Source organism: Lepisosteus oculatus, chromosome 8 (assembly GCF_040954835.1).
Source record: "Lepisosteus oculatus isolate fLepOcu1 chromosome 8, fLepOcu1.hap2, whole genome shotgun sequence".
Classification (NCBI taxonomy): Eukaryota; Metazoa; Chordata; class Actinopteri; order Semionotiformes; family Lepisosteidae; genus Lepisosteus; species Lepisosteus oculatus.
Window position 1 is genome coordinate 21,918,990 of NC_090703.1, and position 20,203 is coordinate 21,939,192.

The 20,203-nt window shown below is 40.5% G+C and overlaps 1 protein-coding gene across 5 annotated transcripts in view; it reads left to right on the forward strand.

Annotated features, from left to right (window-relative positions):
- plekhh1 (pleckstrin homology domain containing, family H (with MyTH4 domain) member 1) overlaps nucleotides 1–20,203 on the forward strand; it is a 74,073-nt gene that overhangs the window by 30,432 nt on the left and 23,438 nt on the right. For 4 of the 5 annotated variants that reach the window (XM_069193395.1, XM_015351241.2, XM_015351234.2 and 1 more), the window contains 11 exons: nucleotides 6,369–6,431; nucleotides 10,899–11,048; nucleotides 11,422–11,505; nucleotides 11,846–11,927; nucleotides 12,293–12,478; nucleotides 13,365–14,278; nucleotides 14,953–15,031; nucleotides 16,479–16,570; nucleotides 17,950–18,100; nucleotides 18,658–18,794; nucleotides 19,341–19,454. In XM_069193395.1, the coding sequence (XP_069049496.1) occupies nucleotides 6,369–6,431; nucleotides 10,899–11,048; nucleotides 11,422–11,505; nucleotides 11,846–11,927; nucleotides 12,293–12,478; nucleotides 13,365–14,278; nucleotides 14,953–15,031; nucleotides 16,479–16,570; nucleotides 17,950–18,100; nucleotides 18,658–18,794; nucleotides 19,341–19,454 (2,052 nt within the window). The remainder of the gene's footprint in view (nucleotides 1–6,368; nucleotides 6,432–10,898; nucleotides 11,049–11,421; nucleotides 11,506–11,845; nucleotides 11,928–12,292; nucleotides 12,479–13,364; nucleotides 14,279–14,952; nucleotides 15,032–16,478; nucleotides 16,571–17,949; nucleotides 18,101–18,657; nucleotides 18,795–19,340; nucleotides 19,455–20,203) is intronic. The other variant, XM_006632697.3, reaches the window with a different exon arrangement.

Here is a 20,203-nt window from a genome sequence, read left to right on the forward strand (position 1 = left end):
ACTTGTGTGGAGCTCAGCACTTGTCAATGTCTTTTTGGACTCTAAATAGGGTGTCTTTCATTCCCTCTGCCATGACTATTGACTGGATATGGATATTTCTGGTTCTGTGTGTGACACAAACTTGTTGTCTATAATAGGAGGAACACATACTGTACTTTAAGCATCCAGAAGGAAAACAAACTCTTTCCTTTCTCATGTATAAGCAGATAGACACACAGCAAAATGATGCAACACATTTAAAACAGAGATCAAGAGGCACTTTTTTAAATAAAAAAATGATTCTAGAACTATATACCCAATGGTAGGAAGTAGATCAAAGCTGATACCCTGGGCTTCTTTCAAGAAAGGGCTGAATAAACTCCTTGGATCAACTAGCTACCAGCAATCAAACAAGCTCTTTTGTAACCTTTTTTTAAGTTCTTATGACAGAACACAGAGCCCTTGACAGACAGCCTCTGAGGTGAAGGAAGTTAAAAATCTTGGCCAGAAGGCAGAATTCCATTGAAAGAGAAGGAAAAACTCTTGGAAAGTGGGGAAGCACAGTCCTATTCCTTTGGAGACTGCAGGGCTGTCCTCCACTTTAAAACAGGCCACCTTTCTCTCTGTTCTTTTTTTTTTTGGGGGAGGGGGGTGGCTGTTACTGATGACTTTAAAGATATATGTTCAAGATTATATAATAACGTGAGCTGGACTCATACACGGTGGTCCAGTGTGGTTTTATTGCAAAACTTGGGAGCTGGAATGAAGGAAATGGGAGGTCGATTTTGCTTGTTAAGCATAAGCTTTTGGCCAGGCCAGGAAGACTTTCAAAGCTTTTTTTTTTTCATTTTTGCTCCAGAGCACATTTTCTTTCTCAGTTTGCTGAAGGTTATTGAACAAGTACGAAGATGTTAGTCACGTAAAAATAATTTGGATATTTAAAATGGGCTGCATTTCAAGCCAGGAAACACCAAAGCAAATGTTTTCATGTTCTTGAATATGTTCCTATTAGTGAAAGGGGAAATAAACATTAGACTGTATCCAAGAAAGATACTGCTGTTTTAAAATTGTTTCAAGAGTTTTGTTAAAGACAGCAACACAAGATGAAATAAGCTAATGGCACCTGCTGTCTTGTTACTGTACATAACATCTGTATGTAAAGATTATGTGTGTTTTATGGTTTATATAATTTGTTTTTTTTTGTTTTGGTTTAAATTTACATTTTTGCTAATAGCCCTGGTGGTTTATTGGCCCTTCTGCTGGCAGAGTGGGCTCATTACCTAGCTGGTAATACTCCTTCCTCCCTAAGAAATGTGTCTGGGTAATTCCAGGCCCTTAATATATCCTTACTGGTTTCAGGTTATTCGTTGAGAGCAACTTTAGTGAACCAGTTTTTATCTGCTTCAGGATGGTGGAGTGGGAGGGCTCTAAGGAGCTTTAGACCAGCAGTTTTTTTTTTAATTTGTTCAGGATTATTCAGTATTTGACTTTGTGATACCTTAGTCCTGACGTCTGCCTCCATATTTATTTTTCACACTAACAATGATATCTAACACTTGGGAGATGGGCTCATACAATCTGTAAAACAGGGCTGCCCAACTCTGGTACTGTTCTGTTTTACAAGTGTTTTTTGATCCCTTGTTAGTGTAAAGTAATTTTTAACAACCATTTTAAAGTACTTCAAATCATGCAATACACCTGGTGACATGTTTGTTCAGACCTACATTCCAAGTGAGTCACTTCATTTGTATTCAAGTATGATAGAATTTCACTTGCGTTTTGAATACACCATATTCTGAACATTCTATTCTGTTTGGCATAAGCAGGGGTTCTGAAATCCTGTTAGGCATTTTTACAGAATGGTATTCTAATAGCAGTGTCCCGAACAGCTAATCATAAATTAAAATGCCTCAAATGAATGGAATGACAATTCATTTAGACTCCTTCTTCAAAATCCCTATTTACTTCTGTACATGAATGTCATGTCATGTCATATCATTCGCCAAACTGCTTTACGGTGTCGTAGGGAGCCTACCCAGCAAGCAGCGGGCACAAGGCAGGATACACCCTGGACGGGGCACCAGTCCATCACAGGGCAAGTGCAAGCCAATCGTACATGGGGACAATTTGGAGGCCACGGTAAAGGCAGAGAGGGTAAATTTGTCCCAGAATAATTCCCTACTCTTATCGAGAAAATGCTCTGGGATCCTTCATGACAACTGAGAGTCAGGACCTCGGTTTAACGTTGCATCCAAAAGACGGTGCCCACTACAGTATAGTGTCCCCGCCACTATACCAGAGCATTAGGACCCACACAGACCGCAGGGTGGGCGACCTCGCTGGTCTCACTAACACCATTTCCTGAAGCAACCATAGCTCCTCAGGAGGTCTCTCATCCAGATAGATAGATAGATAGATAAGACTTTATTGATCCCCAAGGGAAATTGAGGAACTGACCAGGCTCAACCCTGCTTAGCTTCAGTGGGTAGCCAGTTGAGAGCTGCAGGGTGATATGGCTGCTAGCTCTTGTAACCCGACTGTATTAAATGGGAATAGGAAGTTGTGAATGCCTATATGCAAGACAATTAGCTTTTCTTCTGTGTAAATGTTTTAAATGGTTTAAATGGAACACAAAGCACAGTTGACTGTCATTACTGAAGTGCTGAAACCAGTCCTCCACATATGGGAATTTAACTCAAAACAGGTTCAGTAGTTTCACATTGGAGACTCGGCTCTGCATCTGTTTCAAATAAAAGCAGAACTGTGGAGAGATACCTGTGGCTTGCTTGAGAGGAAAAGCCATCTCACCGCAGACTGGTACTTAGGCTGGGAACCACTTTACATATTATAGAACCGGCACATTTCCTTTAGTTTTTATTTCCCCCTCCTCTCGCCAGTAGTGAAGAAACCACTACTACTCCCTCCTACTGGAGGGATATGAGCTCTGCCGTCTCCCAAACTGTGCAGTTCACCAGAATAACACCTCTGCAGGTTTTTTACATTCCTCAATGTGAATGAAGAAAAAAGAGAATGTAAATTCAATTGCATCATGAATGTGATTTGTAGAAGAGCCCATGGCTCTCAAAACCTGAATGGAGCAAAGCTCTGCTCTTCATATCACCTTGATAATAATAAGAACCATTTCATATACTAAGTTTCATGATGCATCATCTCAAGGTACTTAACCAGTAAAACTAGACTAAGGCACAATAAAATGAAAACAAACTAAAATTAGCAGTAAGCTACAATTTCTGACCTCTTTTTATGCACCTCAGTGCATCCTAGACTAGATCTAAACTATTTAATGACAAATTTTGCTAACTCTTCCAACCAGCAGTGCTTAAACATTTTGCAGTGAACATTCCATAAAGATCATTAATCTTCTGATAAAGGATTAATAACATTGCACCTTCTGGAACCATGGTCCCTCATTAGTGAAACTGAATGAATTCGATTTTTTAAGTCACAGTTGTGTTTTGCTGTAACACTCACTGTATGGTGTATGGAGGATTTCTTCTCTAATTTTATACAGAACCACCATTTTAGCACCCTAGACTGGAGGTATGGTCAGGGAGGACACAATACAGTGTCACAAAGTGCTCTGGAGCTTTGAATTATCTGAAGCACTTTCCAACTATACCTGCCCACAGTTATGCTTGAAAAATAAACTACCAATTTCCCTTAGTGCCTAAAATGTTCTGTAAGCCAAGAGATTCACTAATGCGATTGCACTTGAACGGAAGATTTCTGACACTGTAACTTGTAATGTGGTTGTACTGAGTAAAAGGGGCAAATGCACTGTAGTAGAATGGCTTGCAAAATACAACAGAACTGATATGTTTAACAAAACTTGTGTTTTACTTATGTATAAGACTCATCAGTGACTAGACATTTTAATCCAAGGACTTGTGCTTGATAGGATCAAAGGGCTTTTATTCTGCTGAGAGAGAGGGAGACAATACCTGACAGAAATCACTGTGTATTTTGGGAGATTCTCAGAGGTTAGCTATTTTTGGATGTGGCCGTAGAACCAGGGCAGGGGTCAGAGGCAGAGGAGGAGGTGCGTGTTTGCTTATCCCACTTTCAGAATGCGGGCATATGGGCATCTGCCCGGTGACCTGTGAAATCGTCAGGAATGCTTGGTAACCGTAAACTATGGAAGCAGGGAAGGTTTTTTTTCTTATGTTTGCCCACTTGCCGGCACTCTACAAAGAGTATCTTTTTAACCACATTTACCTTGAGTATTCTTTTGATTGTGCACAGTTCACTCTGAAACAGGCTGCCAGGCTGTCTCTTTTGGAAAAGAGAGCCTCACTTCCTTCCAGCCGGATGTTTGTGACTTGTTAATGATGTGCTTTGGCTTGTAGGTACTGTACACCCACTCCTGACCTACTGTACATCAAGGTTCCATTTCACAGGTTTTTACGTAGTCGCAAGTGACACACTTTCAGCCATTGCCTTAATACCATAGAGTATTACTATTCATGATTTTTACTATATAAACAAAAATATTTTGCATAAAGAAAAAATGTTTTAAAACTCTTTAATGTGAAGAATTAAAAAACAAAGCATTCATGACAAAATATACAGTTTTTTACAGTAAGTAATAAATGGAACTTTGGAGAGAAAGAGAATTACAGCAAACTTTATACAAGCTTCATCCATTCCCTGTAAACTGCTCATAAAGTGAATACTCACTTTATTCACTTTATGTGTCATGCAATCTTCAACTTGTTCCAGACCTCGAAAATGTCCATCAAACACCCATACCTCCCCTTAATACAGCACAAAATAGTAATGAAGTATGAGAAAAATTACATTCCTGGTTAATTATTCAAGTATCATGCTTCAAGTCATTAGCAACTGCATAAACAAAAGGTAGAAAAACCATTATACTCCTGCTCATTTACAGTACAGTTACAGTAGTTACATTGTAACAGGTGTTAGGCAATGCATAAACATTAGGTACTATCCTGTACTATATACACTAAAAAATGTAAAGCCTTTATTATAAAAAAACTTAAAATGTAAATATAATAATAAAATATAAAGTCAGTTCTTTATTTAAGAGGATGAGAGTAAAGAAGATTCTATGCAATAATTTATGAGAGCTTAGCTCCTAAGACTGGAAGAACATTAAATGAAAAAAACAGATTGGAAATACTACATCTTGTTTAACCTAAAACTCATATGGTGATTGTTCATATGGTGAGGCAGTATCCTTTTAATGAATTTATAAATACTGTACTATACATTTCATTATCTTACAGTGTAATGCTCAGTAATTAAACACGTGGTATTTGACTGCAGTACGAGCTATTTACAATTTTCACAGACAAGGTGTGAGATGACATACAGAGGTTACCACACGTGTGAAAGCAAAGTGAGACTGAAGTGTAAAACTGGTGGTGTTCACATTATGCTCATTCGTGTTGTTCATCTGATATTTGCTTGTGTTGTATCTAACCCCCAAAGCTCCCTGAACTTGAAAAAATTATCAAGGTCACTATGGGAGGTTTTCATATAAAGTCACATTTACATATGTCAAGTCTTACGTGGCCCAGGGAACAGTTCTTCTCAACCAGGAGAAGTCCCAGCTAATGACCGATTTGCTGCAGTAACTGCAATACACCTATAGATACCTTTCTTCTGACCTACTGTACATTCCAAGTTAGTCGCTTTATTTGCATACAAGTGCGATAGGATTTCACTTGTGTTTGGAATGCGCCGTAGTCTGAGCAGGGGGTTCTGAAATCCTGAATTTACATTGATATATGTATACAATGTATGTATTAGAACAGAATACAGTATCTTGATAGTTACTAGAGATAGTAAATGAGATTTGGCAGACTCAGTGTAGTATAGTCAGTATGATCATTTCTTGCCTGGCCTTGATCACACTGACCTTTCATTTCGCAAGGATTTGAGAACTCTTATTCCAAAAAGCTGATATTCTCCTTAAACTTGGATTACGCTTTCTCCCTTCTCTCAATGATAAATTCTTTTTTAGAAACTTTCCATTCATTTGAAGATTTCAGCTTTTTTTGCACCTCTCTCCCAGATCCATCTTCAGGTGGAGACTCTTTCTCACCCTTGTGCCCATTTGCACCTTCTCTGTCCTGCTACTACAGTATACCTTCCTCTCTCTCCCTCACACCTGAAGAAAGCGCAACAGCTAATGTGTTTCTTCTTTCTGCTTTTTAAGATTTTCTTGTTCCCTTGCAGCCAACGCATGCTGACAGCCCCCACACCAAACTACACAGTCTGTGACTGAGTCATCTTGAGAGCAAACCTCACAGCACTGGACATGTGAAGATGAAGGAAGGCATCCTCTGCTTTTCTGCTTGTCTCGCTGCTCCTCTGAGCTCTGCTTTGTCCTCTCTCCACAGATGCAGGAGCTGGAGCAGAGAGTTACAGAGGCGGACCAGCGGGCAGAGAGTGCAGAGAAACAGGTAGATTTTCTTCCCCAGGTCCCATAGAACATAGCTGTTGTGGAAACTTAAATGCAGGATTCAAAAACTCCAAATAATATCTGAAAACTGGAAATGTCATTGTTCTTATGCACCCAGGTCCTACAAAGCTTGTTTCACAATTTGTGTAACACACATGTTTGGTGCCTCTGTATACAGCCTAAAAGTCCAGTGTCCGTTCACAACAATAATGTAAGACACGGATGTCTAGTGGCCACATTTTCATTTTATTGTTTCCAAGTATAATGAGTTTTTATTTCTAGGGAATGGTATTCAGCACTATAAGAATAAGACTAAGACTAAGGCTAATACTAAGATTAAGACTAAGAATAAGAGAACAGCATGTTGGCGCAGTGGTTAGAAGTGCTTCCTCACACATTACTGGGGTTATGGGTTCAATTCATGATGGTGGGTGCTATCTATGTGGAATTTGTATGTTCTCCACATGTTCACAGGTTGTCCTCCAGGAGCTCCAGTTTCCTTCCACAGCCCAGAAACACACTGGTAGTCTAATTGGCTTCTGGGAAAATTGGCCCAGGTGTTAGTGCGTGCCATTCAATAGACTGGCATCCAGTCCTAGCGCCTGTTACTTGTTGGCATAGGCTCCGGAACCCGGAATTGGATAAAGTGGGAAAATGGATGGAAAGTAATAATAAAACATGGATAATAATAAGAAATACTGTAATAAGAAAGTCCACAAGGTATAATAGAATATAGACTCTTAATTTGCCTGAAACTATGACCTGGAAGTGGATCAAGGATCTCTATTTCTGCAGTGGAAGCCTTTGGCAGTTAAAGAGCTGTGTCGTTTGAAGCTGAACGGAACGCCTTGATGCTTCAAATACACTGAAAAAAAAGGATCTAATTTGGTCTTGAGAAGGCTGATATCTGTTTGTACATGTTTCTGTCTGTTGTAAGCAACAGCATATTATATATTATTTACAAGCAGTCATCTGTTTAAGGGTCTGATCTTGTGCCGACTACAGCTTTCACAGTGGAGACAGCAGTCTTTTGCATTTGACGTCCTCCCTCCTCTTCAGAACCAGATGGTGTAAATTAGAAAAAATAACAACCTTGCTGCTTGCAAATCAGGTTTAAGATCATCTTTCCAGCTGTCAGTCTTGATTCATACACTATGTTTGTGTTTTTACAAATCTGGAAAAAGCTCCTTGGTTTTGATTTGAGTATGAGATACTGTTTTTCAGCTGAGCTTTTTTTGTTATCTAAATGAGGTGAGATGAAAAAGCTAAACTTTGCATCTTAATCCAATTTAAAATTTGATGAAGAACAAGTGCTTGGACATTCATGAACTATATTTTTCTTGCATATTTTGATCTTTCAAAATGACATCCAACTACATTTTCTGCATTGTTTGTTGCTAGATTTGTATTCACAACGTTTTTTAATGCCTTGGGAAATAACTGTAGAGAAAAGTTTTGAGATGCTGTTCATTGATGTTTTGATAACAGAAATGCATAGCCTCAAATGCAGAACAGTGGCTTTAATTCATGGAAGATTTCCTGAACTGTGCATTATCTAACTCTAGCCTGAGAAATATTCTGTATGGCTTTTAGCTCTAAATGGGAGGTCTCCGCCTCTGGTCTTGTAGAGCCCCAGTACAGAAGGCTTTGACCAATAACTACTGTATATAATATACTGGTTTCTAAAGATATGGAGCAATTCTATTCTGATTAATTAAACAGGTGATACTGTATGTCAAATTAAGTAATTGAGGGATCATTTAGGACTAAAATATACTCTTCAGTCCTCAATGACCATAATTCTCTCAATTGAATAGATAACTTACTTGATTCATCAGTACTGTAGCTTATGGTTGTTACCAGTCTTGAGGAACAGATGACCTATGAAGTCCAGCTGGATTGGTGCTATCTAATGCTCTCTTGGAAACCCCTGCTCTAACCGATCTCTTAATTCCATACAAACCTGTAACTACTGTCCTATTTACACTTAAAAAAAACATTTTCAGCTCTTTGAAAAATTGGGTGGAGTGAGAGATTTGCAAGCTGTGGAGTTTCAGACCTGCAATTGAATTTTTTAGGCCTTCCTTAAATTGGGAAAACTTTAGCTGTATTCTCGGAAGTGCTGGCTGAGAAATAAAGTCTGTGGTTGTAAATGAGTTTAAGACCGGATGTTTTTAACTTATGTATGGTGTGAGTCACACGGTACGTCCCAGTCAGATTGACATCTAATGAGACCACCAATTGCTTGAACACAGGTGTGTAAAGCAGGAGTGGGCAATCCTAGTTTCTAGGAGTGGGCAGAGTGGTGGCACTGTGGCTAAGGATCTGTGGCTGTAAGGTTTCCGGTTCAAATCCTGCAGCTGACAGAGGAATCCTACTCTGTTGGGCCCCTGAGCAAGGCCCTTAACCCCAGCTGCTCCAGGGGCGCCGTATACAGTAAATTTGGTCTGACCCTGCGATCTGATCCCAAGCTTTTCTCTCCCCGTCTGTGTGACTGTGTGTCTCATGGAAAGCAAGCTGGGGTATGCGAAAAGACAAATTCCTAATGCAAGAAATTGTATATGGCTAATAAATTGATCTTATCTTATCTTAGTTCCGGAGGGCCAGGGTGTCTGGAGCTTTTCTAGGTCTCTTTGAAGCACCAGCATCTGATGAGCTGGGAGAAGCTGTTCAATTGCTCCCATTTAGAGAATAGGGAGCTGATTTAAGTTGTTAAGATCTAAGAAGGAATAAAAACCTGTAGAAACACAGGCCCCCCAGGTTCATAACTGTGCACCCCTATTGTAAGTACAGATTGATACTTGGAGCAGAAGCATGGTTCCTCAAAAACCATACAGCAGCTGCCTGACATCCCTGCCTGTCTGTACCACACCATTTGAATGTTAATGTGCAAGCGAATAAGGGACACAGCAGTGATCACTTATACAGGGGGCCATGAATTTGGATTACAAAATTAATTTTGAATTTAGATGACTGTAAATTCTCATGCAACCCATGCCAAGAATGGCATTTTATCTTGTGATTAAACCATTTTGCAGCCAGAATTTGAAGATTAAAACTGACTTTAGTGCATTTAATGTTTTTCTTGTTTTTAAGTTCAGAAATATACAGTCCCTGCAAAGTGGACAAGATTGGGGGAAAGAAGTTTCTTTGAAATGCTTCATTGTTCTTGGTTTTGGATGGAACAGTTTGAGTGCCTTTGAGGGGCGTGCCTCCAGCCTTGTACTGATGGCGAGAAGAAACAACCCAAGGGTTTAATCTTTTTCTTACATATTCCAGGAGGGAGTGGCTGCATTTCAGAGGCCTAGTCAAATATTTCTAACATATTTAAACTATTACTGGGGGGGGGGAATCTGCAAGTGAAGAACTGGCACAGAAACGTGGTCAACTGTTGCCTATAAAAAAATTAGAACAACATAATTTGTGGAATTTGCCAGCTTTTAAAACTTAACACTTTATTCCCCCCCTTTGAGGCATCGTGTTAATTTCTCCTACTGGAGTATAGGGTGAACAGTTAATTACAGTTAAGCACCTGATCCCAGTTGGAGAATTAAATTCACAGCTAATGGTGAACACTTGCAACTCCTTGTTTGTGCAAATATCTTGAAGGCACAGGGAGAGGTTTTCTGCCACGCCAGCTGCTGGATGAGACAACATTCACCACTCCTGAAAGAGCTCAGTTTCTGCAGTGTTTTGTAGTAGCTGTGTTTTGTAGTAGGCACTCCTTGCTGAACAGAGAAGGAACACTCCTAGTATTACCTGTCTTTTGGTAACCCTCATTCATCACCAGTGTTAAATCTTTGTAGTTTGATCTCATCACCTACACATGGCTGATGTACCTTCCTTTGCACAAGACCTTAAAATGTGCTCCTCACTGCTTGGTAATAAAAGATCACGTGACACGGATAATAAAACACAAGCTAAACCCGACTAAGCTCCACTTTTGAGTTTTCTCATTTTGGATCCTTACAATTCCCCCTCAAATTTATTTGGTGAAGCATTTTTTTTTCTTCCTGTACCCAATTTGATGTGTAACAGGGCCGCTGACACATACAGTACTGTATGTGCACCCAGTGGTGCATGAAGCGGATCCCTACCTATACAGTATGTGTGTCCTGTGATGGACTGCTGTCCCAACCAGAATGTATCCCTTGTGCCCATTGCTTCCTGGGATAGGCTGTGTGTGACAATAACACTGAATTGGATAAGCTGTTATTGAAAGTGAAGTGATGTGTAGTGTTCAGCATCTGAAGAGGGTGATCAAGTCTTCACAGATCAAATGCAATATCCTGAGGTTATACAGAATAAGAATTTTGTTGTTGGTGCAGTTTGTAGTGGTATGCTTCTTTACTGCTCCAGTGTTCTTTTACACTACCCTGTGTTAAATGGAAACCTCTCTGAGCACTTAATGAATCACTTCGCAGCTTTAGCAAAGCTCCTGAAGTGAAGATGTGGCTTACTGTTGTAGGTTCAAGTAATGGAAGAAAAGCTCAAATTGGCAAATGTACAGCCCAGCGAATCAGAGAACTCCTTGTACAGGAGATGCCAAGAACTGACTAATCAAATTCAAGAAAAGGACACGATGATCAAAAGACTGGAGTTACAGTTGGAGAAACAGGTAAGAACAATTCTATCTGAATTGTTTTTGCAAATTTTGAGGATAGTGAAAAACTAGGAGTTGTTTTCTACAGTATATTACTTTTAACAACTATATTAAATATTTAAAAAGGAGACAGTTTTAATGTTTAAAATCCCAAAGGCAAGTGAAAGAAATGTTATGTACTGTACATTTACGTTTTTAAAGTTTTAGTTTTGGTACTTACAATCTTAATGTTGCTATTCCAGTTCCTTTTTAATGTTGTGATACAGTATATACTTATTGACTTTTTCATCTGTTTAACTTTATTTATATGTTTTTCATTGTCCAAAGTTATCAAGAGCTGCTGTAATGAGAAAAGTACACACTGATTTACGTTTTGTTTTTATTTCAGAATGTGCTGAGAGCTCAAGAGGCAAAGATCATTGAGGAAAAGGCAGCAAAAATTAAGGAATGGGTGACATTCAAATTGCGTGAGGTAAGGATCCTGATCAGTTACACAAAGGAAATACTGTGAGTGGAAATATCCAATTCCCTTCCTAAATAAGGCTAGGGTCCTTTGCTTGTAACTGGAAGGTTGTGGATTCAAATCCCAGGTGACATACTGCTGTTGTACCCTTGAACAACCTTACTTCACTGGAATTGTTTGAGTTAAATATTCTGTTGTATTTGTATACAGTAGGTGCAAATACAAGTCGTCCTGGATGAAGTGTCATTTGACACTTTGATGAAAATGCATCATTGCAAATCCAAATGCATCATTTTGTTAAGATTTCTGTTTTACTTTCATTAAATTGAGATTAAATGTGTCCTTACAGCTGGAAATTGACAATCACCAGTTAAGGATTGCGAACCTAAAGCAGGCCGAGCAGATTTTGGTTCTTCAAGACAAGCTTCAGGGTAAATAAATTGTTTAAGAAAATCTTTTATTGTTTTTTTAATTTTAAGTTCAAGCTACCAGTACAAACAAGGATTTGTACTGTTTTAAGGTGAGCAAAAACTATTCATAGCCTTTAGCTTATATAGAGACTTTTCTTTTAGTGTGTAGTTGTCATCTGATGCAAACTGTTGTTTCTGTTACACTTTCTTTACAAAGGAAAAACAAGCTCTTAGTTTTACAATGTCAGAACTGTTTATATGGGGCTCCTAATATATTAAATCTCTGCGGCATTTTCATTGCATTAAAAACAAAATTGTAATAGCTTGTGGTAATGCGTAGTTTTATGAATATGGATTAGAAAATACCCCTGCTTGTTTCTGCACAGCACTTCTAGAAGGTCCAGGGTCCCCTGTTGGTCCTCGCTCCCCAACTCCAGAGACTCAATCTGGGCTCCTCAGCCACTCCAGCCCCCTCTTTGCATCCACCAGCCCTTCTAGTCCCCTGGCATTCGAGGAAGGTCGAAAACATTCACCCTCTCATTTCCTGCCTTCTCCAACGCTCAATACACAAGGTACAGAGTTCCATTTGAAAAGACTGAGACATTATAGCCACCTTGCTATGGAACAAGTGGGGTGCCTTCATGTCTCTGAAATAGTTTGAGAACACTTTCTTCCCAGAAATCCTTAATTGCATCATGGGAGCTTTACAATTTGAAATATAATCTGCTCTTGTCAAAACATTTACACCCAGAGTAGGGATTTTCATTAATTGCTTGATCTAATGGGAAATATTGGAAAGCCTGATGTTTAAGGTTTGACAAAGAAATTCAGTAATTTCACAATTTTCATTATCATCCAGGGTAAAATTTGTTTTACTACAGAATCCAGCACAACAATAAAATAAAAACAGACAGACATCACCCAGAAAGAAGACAATATAGCGGTGTTTCAGGAGTTAAGAGTTGTTTTACGTTGTCTGAGATTTCCTGAGTCTATAACCATTACACCTTGGGACACAGAGACGTCTCCCAGATGGGAGTAGTTTAAATCCACAGTGGAGAGGGTGAGCCTCACACTGCATAATGTTCTTAGCATTTTTTACAATCATCTGTTAATGGCATTTTGATTGATCTGATATCCCCTGTGATTTGGGGTGTTGCATTTTTCCAAGAATAAACGATTCGTTCTTTTTTTCAAAGCATAAACAGAACTGATCTGTCCATTTGGCAAAATCATTTAGAATGGGCCTTTGAATTTTAATCCAACCATCTGGTTGAGATTTGCCCATTTTCAAGACGGCACAAAGGCTCTACTTCTGCAGAATTTGGAGCAGGAGTTTCATTAAAATAAAGCTTGTTTCACTGTCTCAATCTTTGTGCTCAAAATAAATCGCATCAATAGTATGGGCATGTAGTCCAGCGTTAAAGAAGATGCTTTTTTTGTTTGTTTGTTATACAGATTTAAAAAAGAAGGGGCTTGATGGGCTTGAATCCCTTCAGAACTGCTCCTCTCCTTCTCCTCCCCTGCTGGGCTCCCATGAGAAAGCTGATCTCCTGCCTCGCTCTCCCTGCTCTGTGCGGAAGCAGACTACCCAGGAAGTAGGAGAGAGGGTCCACAGTCCCTTTGCCTTGGTCAAGACTGACTGCCAGGTCACAACGAATCCTCCAGCCAGCCCTTGCCCACAGCCTCCATGCGCATGCAGCCCGCACACTCCTAGTGACCCAGCTGCTGGAATCTGTGGGCCAGAGCTGCCGGAAGGGTCATTGACTGAGAAACAGCATCCCTTGGAGGTCGGAAAGGAAGCCCACAGCCCAGTGGAGAAGAGAGGGCCGTCGCGGGGCTCGGAGAGGGACCATTCTTCCGATGAGCTGAACAGCAAGTTCCGTTCCCAGCGCCTGCACTCCTCCTCCTCGTCTGGTGAAACCAACATCCCGAGCCCCGTCAACACCCCAGTCCACTCCCCTAAACATTCCACCCCTTCCTTGGCCTCTTCCCTCCAGCTCGTCTCCCCCTGCCCCGCAGCCCCATTTGGGACCAGCATGACTCTGCCTAAGGTGCGAACTCCCCTGACGCCCAGAGATAGCATCCAGCTGGCCAAGAAACACTACAGCCAGCCGCAGCCAGGGACTGATAAGCTACATCACATCAATGTGAGCATTGACATCAGCTGCTTTAAGCCTCTGGCTCCAGCTGCTCAGGGCCCAGAGGAAACTGACATCGATGAGGTTCCTGACAAGATGGACATTGAGGAGCACAAAAGTGAACTGGCTGAGGAGAGGGTCTCCTTCATTCCTCTCTCGGAGGAACTGGAACTCTTTGATACTGACTCCCTGAAGCCTCCTACTCCTCCTCTGCACAGGTTCCCATCTTGGGTGAGTGTTGGAAGCGATGTCTGGGAATGTGCATGCTGGCTCCGTACTTTATCCTGGTTTCAGTTTTTGAATGTGGTACAGATATGTACACAGATCTGTTTAGATGAAGAGTGAGGACAGAGGTAGCAGTTTAGAAATCTCTCTAGTCCACGTGCTTGTTTTTTGGCGTGAGAAACTTTGGAGACCATACAAAACTGGCATGCTTTTAGTAACAAGCACCAGGATATTTCTTTTTCTTACTAGAAACCAGGACAAGTTCTGGCTCATTAGGCTCAAATCTCGAAAATATCTACCTAAGCAATAGAATCAGACCTGTTGTATGTCTTAATCACAAAACTACTGCATAATTCTTCTGATAATTAACCAACTGACTAATAATAACAACCCCAAGACTGTTAAAACTGAGGATGTGGTACTGTATATCCAGTATCTTGCAGTGAAATAAGTTTCATCAAGAAGTTGAATTGAGATCCTAGTGTATGTTTTTCATTATGTGACATGGTAAGCATCACGATGAAGCTTAATGTTTGCTTTGGAATGGTTCGAAAGTCTGGTATATGACTTCCCATTTTCAGGAATTGTAGAATGATCATTTAACCCACCCAACACCAGAAATTTGCAGAGGAAGTTAGAGGATGGGATCTGGAGAAACATGACTCCTGTGTTTCTTGTAGGAAGGTCGGATCTATGCTGTGGCCAAATCAGGGATGCGGCTGTCAGAGGTGACTCTGGGAAACTGGTCCCCTAGCCGAGGTAACTATATCACTTCTGGGTTACAATAAGAGCTAACAAACGAAAGTAAACCATTCTGATTATCCCAGACATACTGTATGTACATAACTTTGTAGTGTGCAAACTTTGAAGCTAAAAGTAAAAGTGCTACCAAAGAGCATTTTAAGCAAAGGGCAGTTGAAAGTACAATGTATACGGTTTTAATGCAAAACAAGATTTTATTTCTAAAGAATAATAATGTTACTTGACATCAGGTAACAAGGGTTGTGAGGACTGGAAGTAGGTTGAATGTTGTGCTCCAAATATTATCAGTACTGTTTTCCAAAGCTTTTAAAGACCGTTAAAGTACTGTAGTAATCTGGGCAGTTTAAGACGGGTGGTAAGTCATTTTCAACTGTTCAATATTATTTTAATGATGTTCAATACTGGTTTTATGGTTTTAAATCCAATGCAGAAATATCTGCGGTCTCCCCTTGAAGCAGCATACTTATTTTCTCCAAACCACTTCTTCTCACCAAAAATAATTCAGCTTCATATATAATGTATTTTTATTAGAGTTATATAAAATGCAAAATAAAGACCTAAATAACCAAAATGTCCTTCAGCTGTTTAGACTCGGGGATAGCTCTAGAAAGTGATGTGTTTCAGCAGGGTTTTGCAGAAGGTGAAAAATAAAAATGGTGTCTGTTAGAAATGCCACCATCTACAAAGCTGTGGGAGTTCTTCCCACAGTGTTAGGCAAAGGCTTAAATATGGTGTTGAGGATATGAGGGGAGAAAGGCCTTAGGCCATTTCCTTCTGACTGGGGTGTTTGTCAGCGATCTCTCATTCTGCACAGGCAGTTTTCCCAGCCTGAAGGCAGGAGCTGCAGCAGCTCTGATGACAGGAGGCTTTGTTTAAGTTTCCACTCCCCAGGTGGGTGGGCACCTGAGCAGGTGTGATCTGTTCACAGAGGCCCTTCCCAGTCACAGGGCTTTACGAACCCTTAGAGCTTTAAAATGACAAGATGGGGGGTGGAGTGTGTGTGTTTGTGTGTGTGTATGGGGGGTGGTGGTTTAGCCTTTTAATCTGTGGCTGATGAAAGGATGTGCCAGAGTTGTAATTAGGGGCAGAACTGTGCTATTATCTCTCAGCTGCTTTAAATTGGTTTCCAAAAGGAGGGGGGTGGAATCTGTAAACTCAGGCTAACTGCAAAAGACGGCTCTGCTCACACAGGATGGGGGTTGACCTTTATTCTTTCAGAATCCCGTTTTGCCAGTTGGAGGCCTTTTTATAATTATTGTGTTGTTTAAAAGTAGAGGCACGCCTGGAGAGTAGGCACAGTGTAATTGTTTCATGTACAAGTATCTTTTATATACTGTATGTAGTGTTTTAGATGCCTTAACAGACGTAAACTGCACCTCTATATCCCTGGACACAGCCTGGTTAAGATGAGAATGTGAGTGTTTTTCTCCCTTCATTGTTTTAGTTTCCCATTTGCCGTTGTATGCAGCTGCTGGCCCGTTCACACACCTCATTTACAAGAACATCAGTGTGCCGGTGTATACCACTCTCAAAGGGGTAAGACCGGGGGGCAATGTGGGGGCAGTGGGAAAACAACAGTGGTTTAGGAAATAGTAGTTCAGGTGGGTAGCTGTGTCAGCATGCATAAGCTGCAAAGGCACAAGTAATAGGTTTATTCCATGCTGAAAAAAGAAAGAAAACACAACGTTTCGGCCGTGGAGCCTTCTCGGCCGAAATGTTGTGTTTTCTTTCTTCTTTTTTTCAGCATGGAATAAACCTATTACTTGTTCCTTTGTGGTTTAGGAAATGCAAATACCACTAGCTGAAACACAGAACAATGATAATTAATCTTCCGCTGTTTCTTTCACAAACCTATCACTGCTGATCTTTGTAACATTCTCTGTAACATGGGTTTGCTTGACAGGAATTAAATGCATCCCTGGCAGATCATCCTCATTCTTCCATCACTGGTTAGAAACTTCTTTCTTCCCAGGATAGAAAATTTGGGCAACAGGACTTTTTGAACCCACTGTGATCTGTGAAGTCTTGTTAATTTATCCCACTTCTTGGAATCGATGGGATTTTTCCACGTGTTAATGTTATTTGCCGTCATAAACAGCATGTTAAACTACTTGGAAGTGCTTCTCAGAAGACAGATCCTGGATTTTGCCAGGATTTCAAGAGCTTTTGGACAAAAGTATTAGATTGATGACCTTATGAACAGAAAAGGCAATATAGAAGGTGTATTCTAGGCTGTGCGTCAAGCCAAAGGAGGAATAAAGGGAAGACATGTGGCACTCCAGTTTTAAGACTGGTAATCAGAAAATGACATTAATTTTTTAGACCTGCTCCAGAAGTAGTTAGCCAAAGTGAAACTATAAAGTAGACTTGTTTTAGTTCTTCTGACAAGGCATATCACAGGTCTTTATTACTGCATGTATAAGAACACATGAAAGGTTACAAATGAGAGGAGGACATTTGGCCCATCTACCTTGTGTGGTAGTTAGTAGTTAATTGATCCAAAGATCTCATCCAGGAGTTTTTTGAAAGAAGCAGGGTATTTGTCTTCAACAGCAAGGTTTGATAGCTTCGTTCATATTCATTTTCGCAGCCCTTGGGGTAAGGAAATGTCTCCTTTTCTCAGTTTAAATGCACTTCCGCATCATTTCTGCTTGTGCTGTCTGGTTCTTTACCAGGCAATAGCAAGGTTGTATCTGCATTTAAAGAGCAATAGTTTGGAAGCAGAGCCTTAGTTTTGGTGAAACAGCTCTAAGATAAATAGTTTCTGTGGATTCACCTGCTTCTGGATCTACGTCAGTGAAGCAGAAACGCTTGCATCTGTTTGGTTTCTCCTGCAGCCTGGCTTTTTAAAAAAGTGTTCCTGCAGGTGGGAGTGCCTGTGTGCCTGACTCTAGCTACTGTACGTTCTTTTCCAGACAGCCACTCAGATCAGCAGCATCCCCTTCCTGGATGAATCCTCCGGATCAGAGGACGACACCAGCTCACTCGCCAGCCTCCGCACGTCGGCCCTGGGCCCCGAGGCCAAGAAAAACAGCGCTCCGGGCAGCCCACGCGCTGTTAAGAGGGGTGCGTGTCTCCCAAGGCCACTGTCCCGACACAACTCTGTTTTCATTTCAGACACGTGTCGGAAGAAAGCTGCAAAAACTTAATATTCTGAGAAGAGAGGACTTCAGGAAAAAGGCATCACTAGGCAGTGGCATTTAATTTAAGATCCGCTTTACAAGTAGAAAATAGTTCCGTATATATAGTGATTGAAGATATGCTGTTTCTGAAGCAGTTATGTGTATATTTATTAAATGTAATAAATTATGAATGAGCTGATCTTGTTTACTAGCAGTTCTTTTAGGTTTATTGAACCTTTAGGTTGATCGAACACTCTTCGTCTCATCAATTATGATGCATGTTGCTGCTACAACAGTATTGATAAAATAATGATTTGGCCGGTTTTAGACACTGTTGCACTTTTTCCATTTTTCATATCTTTTAAGATTCCTTACATGATCAAAAAACGTTCAGCAAGCAGTTTTAAAACTAAAAAATTAAGTCTTGTGACTCGTTGTGAAAGTGTGACAAAACAGAGGAAAGGAGCCAGATGGACTCTCTGAATACTGTACTTCGTTTAGGTGTGTCAATGTCGTCGGTGAGCTCGGAGAGTGACTACGCCATCCCGCCAGATGCCTATTCCATCGACAGCGACTACTCCGAGCCAGAGCACAAGCTACTGCGGACGTCCACCTACTCCTGCGAGAGTGCCTGTGCTGTGAGTGTGCTGAGCTGAGTGCTGTTTCCCTCTGTTTAGGAGAGAAAATAATCCATTCGGTCCATCTGGCCTGTTTGGTAGTTAGTAACTAGTTGGTCCAAGGATCTCATCCAGCTGTTTCGTGAAAGAAACTAGGTTATCGCTTCAGTCAGGCAGCTTCTTCTACACTCTTTGGGCAAATAAATTCCTCTGGTTCACACTTTTATATGCTCTTATGTCATTTCCAATTGTGCCCACCGGTTTGTGTTTTGCATTACCGATAACGTTTAAGATTTTGAAAAGTTCTATCAGGTGCCCTTGTAGACTGAAAAGACTCATTTCCTCCAGCCTGTCAGTGTAGGATATTCCCTTAAGCCCCAGAATGTAGCTGGTTATGTCCAGAACAGTTATCTTTTTATTTATCATGGGGACCAAACTTTACGCAGTATTCTAAATGAAGCCTAACTAGTGTGTTACACAATTTTAACATGACTCATATTGCTATAAAACAGGATTATAAGAATACTGTTGTGAGGATTTCTGACCTGCATCTCTTTCCATGTCCAGCAGGAGCCTTTGGAGAAGTCTGGGTACTTACTGAAAATGGGGAGCCAGGTGAAAGCATGGAAACGACGCTGGTTTGTTTTGAGGAATGGTGAAATCTTATATTACAAGTCCCCTGTGAGTAAACCAGCAATTTGTGTTTAACATTACATTTTTGTAGACTGGAAATGATTGTAATGCATGAACAATACATTGCAAACAGTTTATTCCCAGGTTAAAGTTATGAAAAGAAACTTACAAAAGTTTTTGCTCTGGGTTATTATTTGCTTTGGATTTTTGACTGAAAAAAAATTCCAGATGATTTTCTAAAACTATGGGCAGCACTGTGGTGCAGTGGTTAGCATTGCTATCTCACAGTGCTGGGGTCCTGGATGGTGCAATCTGCATGGAGTTTGCATGTTCTCCTTGTGTCATCCTACAGTCCAAAGACATACTGGTGGGTTAATTGGCTTCTGGGAAAATTGGCCCTGGTGTGAGTGTGTACTTGTCTGTGTTTGTGTCTGCCCAGTGAGTGGTGTTTTGTTCACGTACCCTGCCTTGCACCTGTTGCTTGCTGGGGTGGTCTCTGGCTCCACCACAACACCAAATTGGATAAAGTGGTTAGAAAATTGATGGATGGATGATTTCCTACAACTGCCTAAATGTAAAAAACAAAGTTGTTTTTTCATAGAACTACATTTACATCTTATGCTTTCAAAACACAGCAGTATAATTTTACTCTGGGAAAGCTGGAAATTTGTTTGTTTTGATTTTAGAACTTAATTCTTTCTGTCTTTTTTCCCCGGTTTTATCCAGTAACTTCTTAAAAGCTACAGAGAGCATTACAAAAGTGCATCAAATATCATTTGGTTGGGAAGTTAAATGAA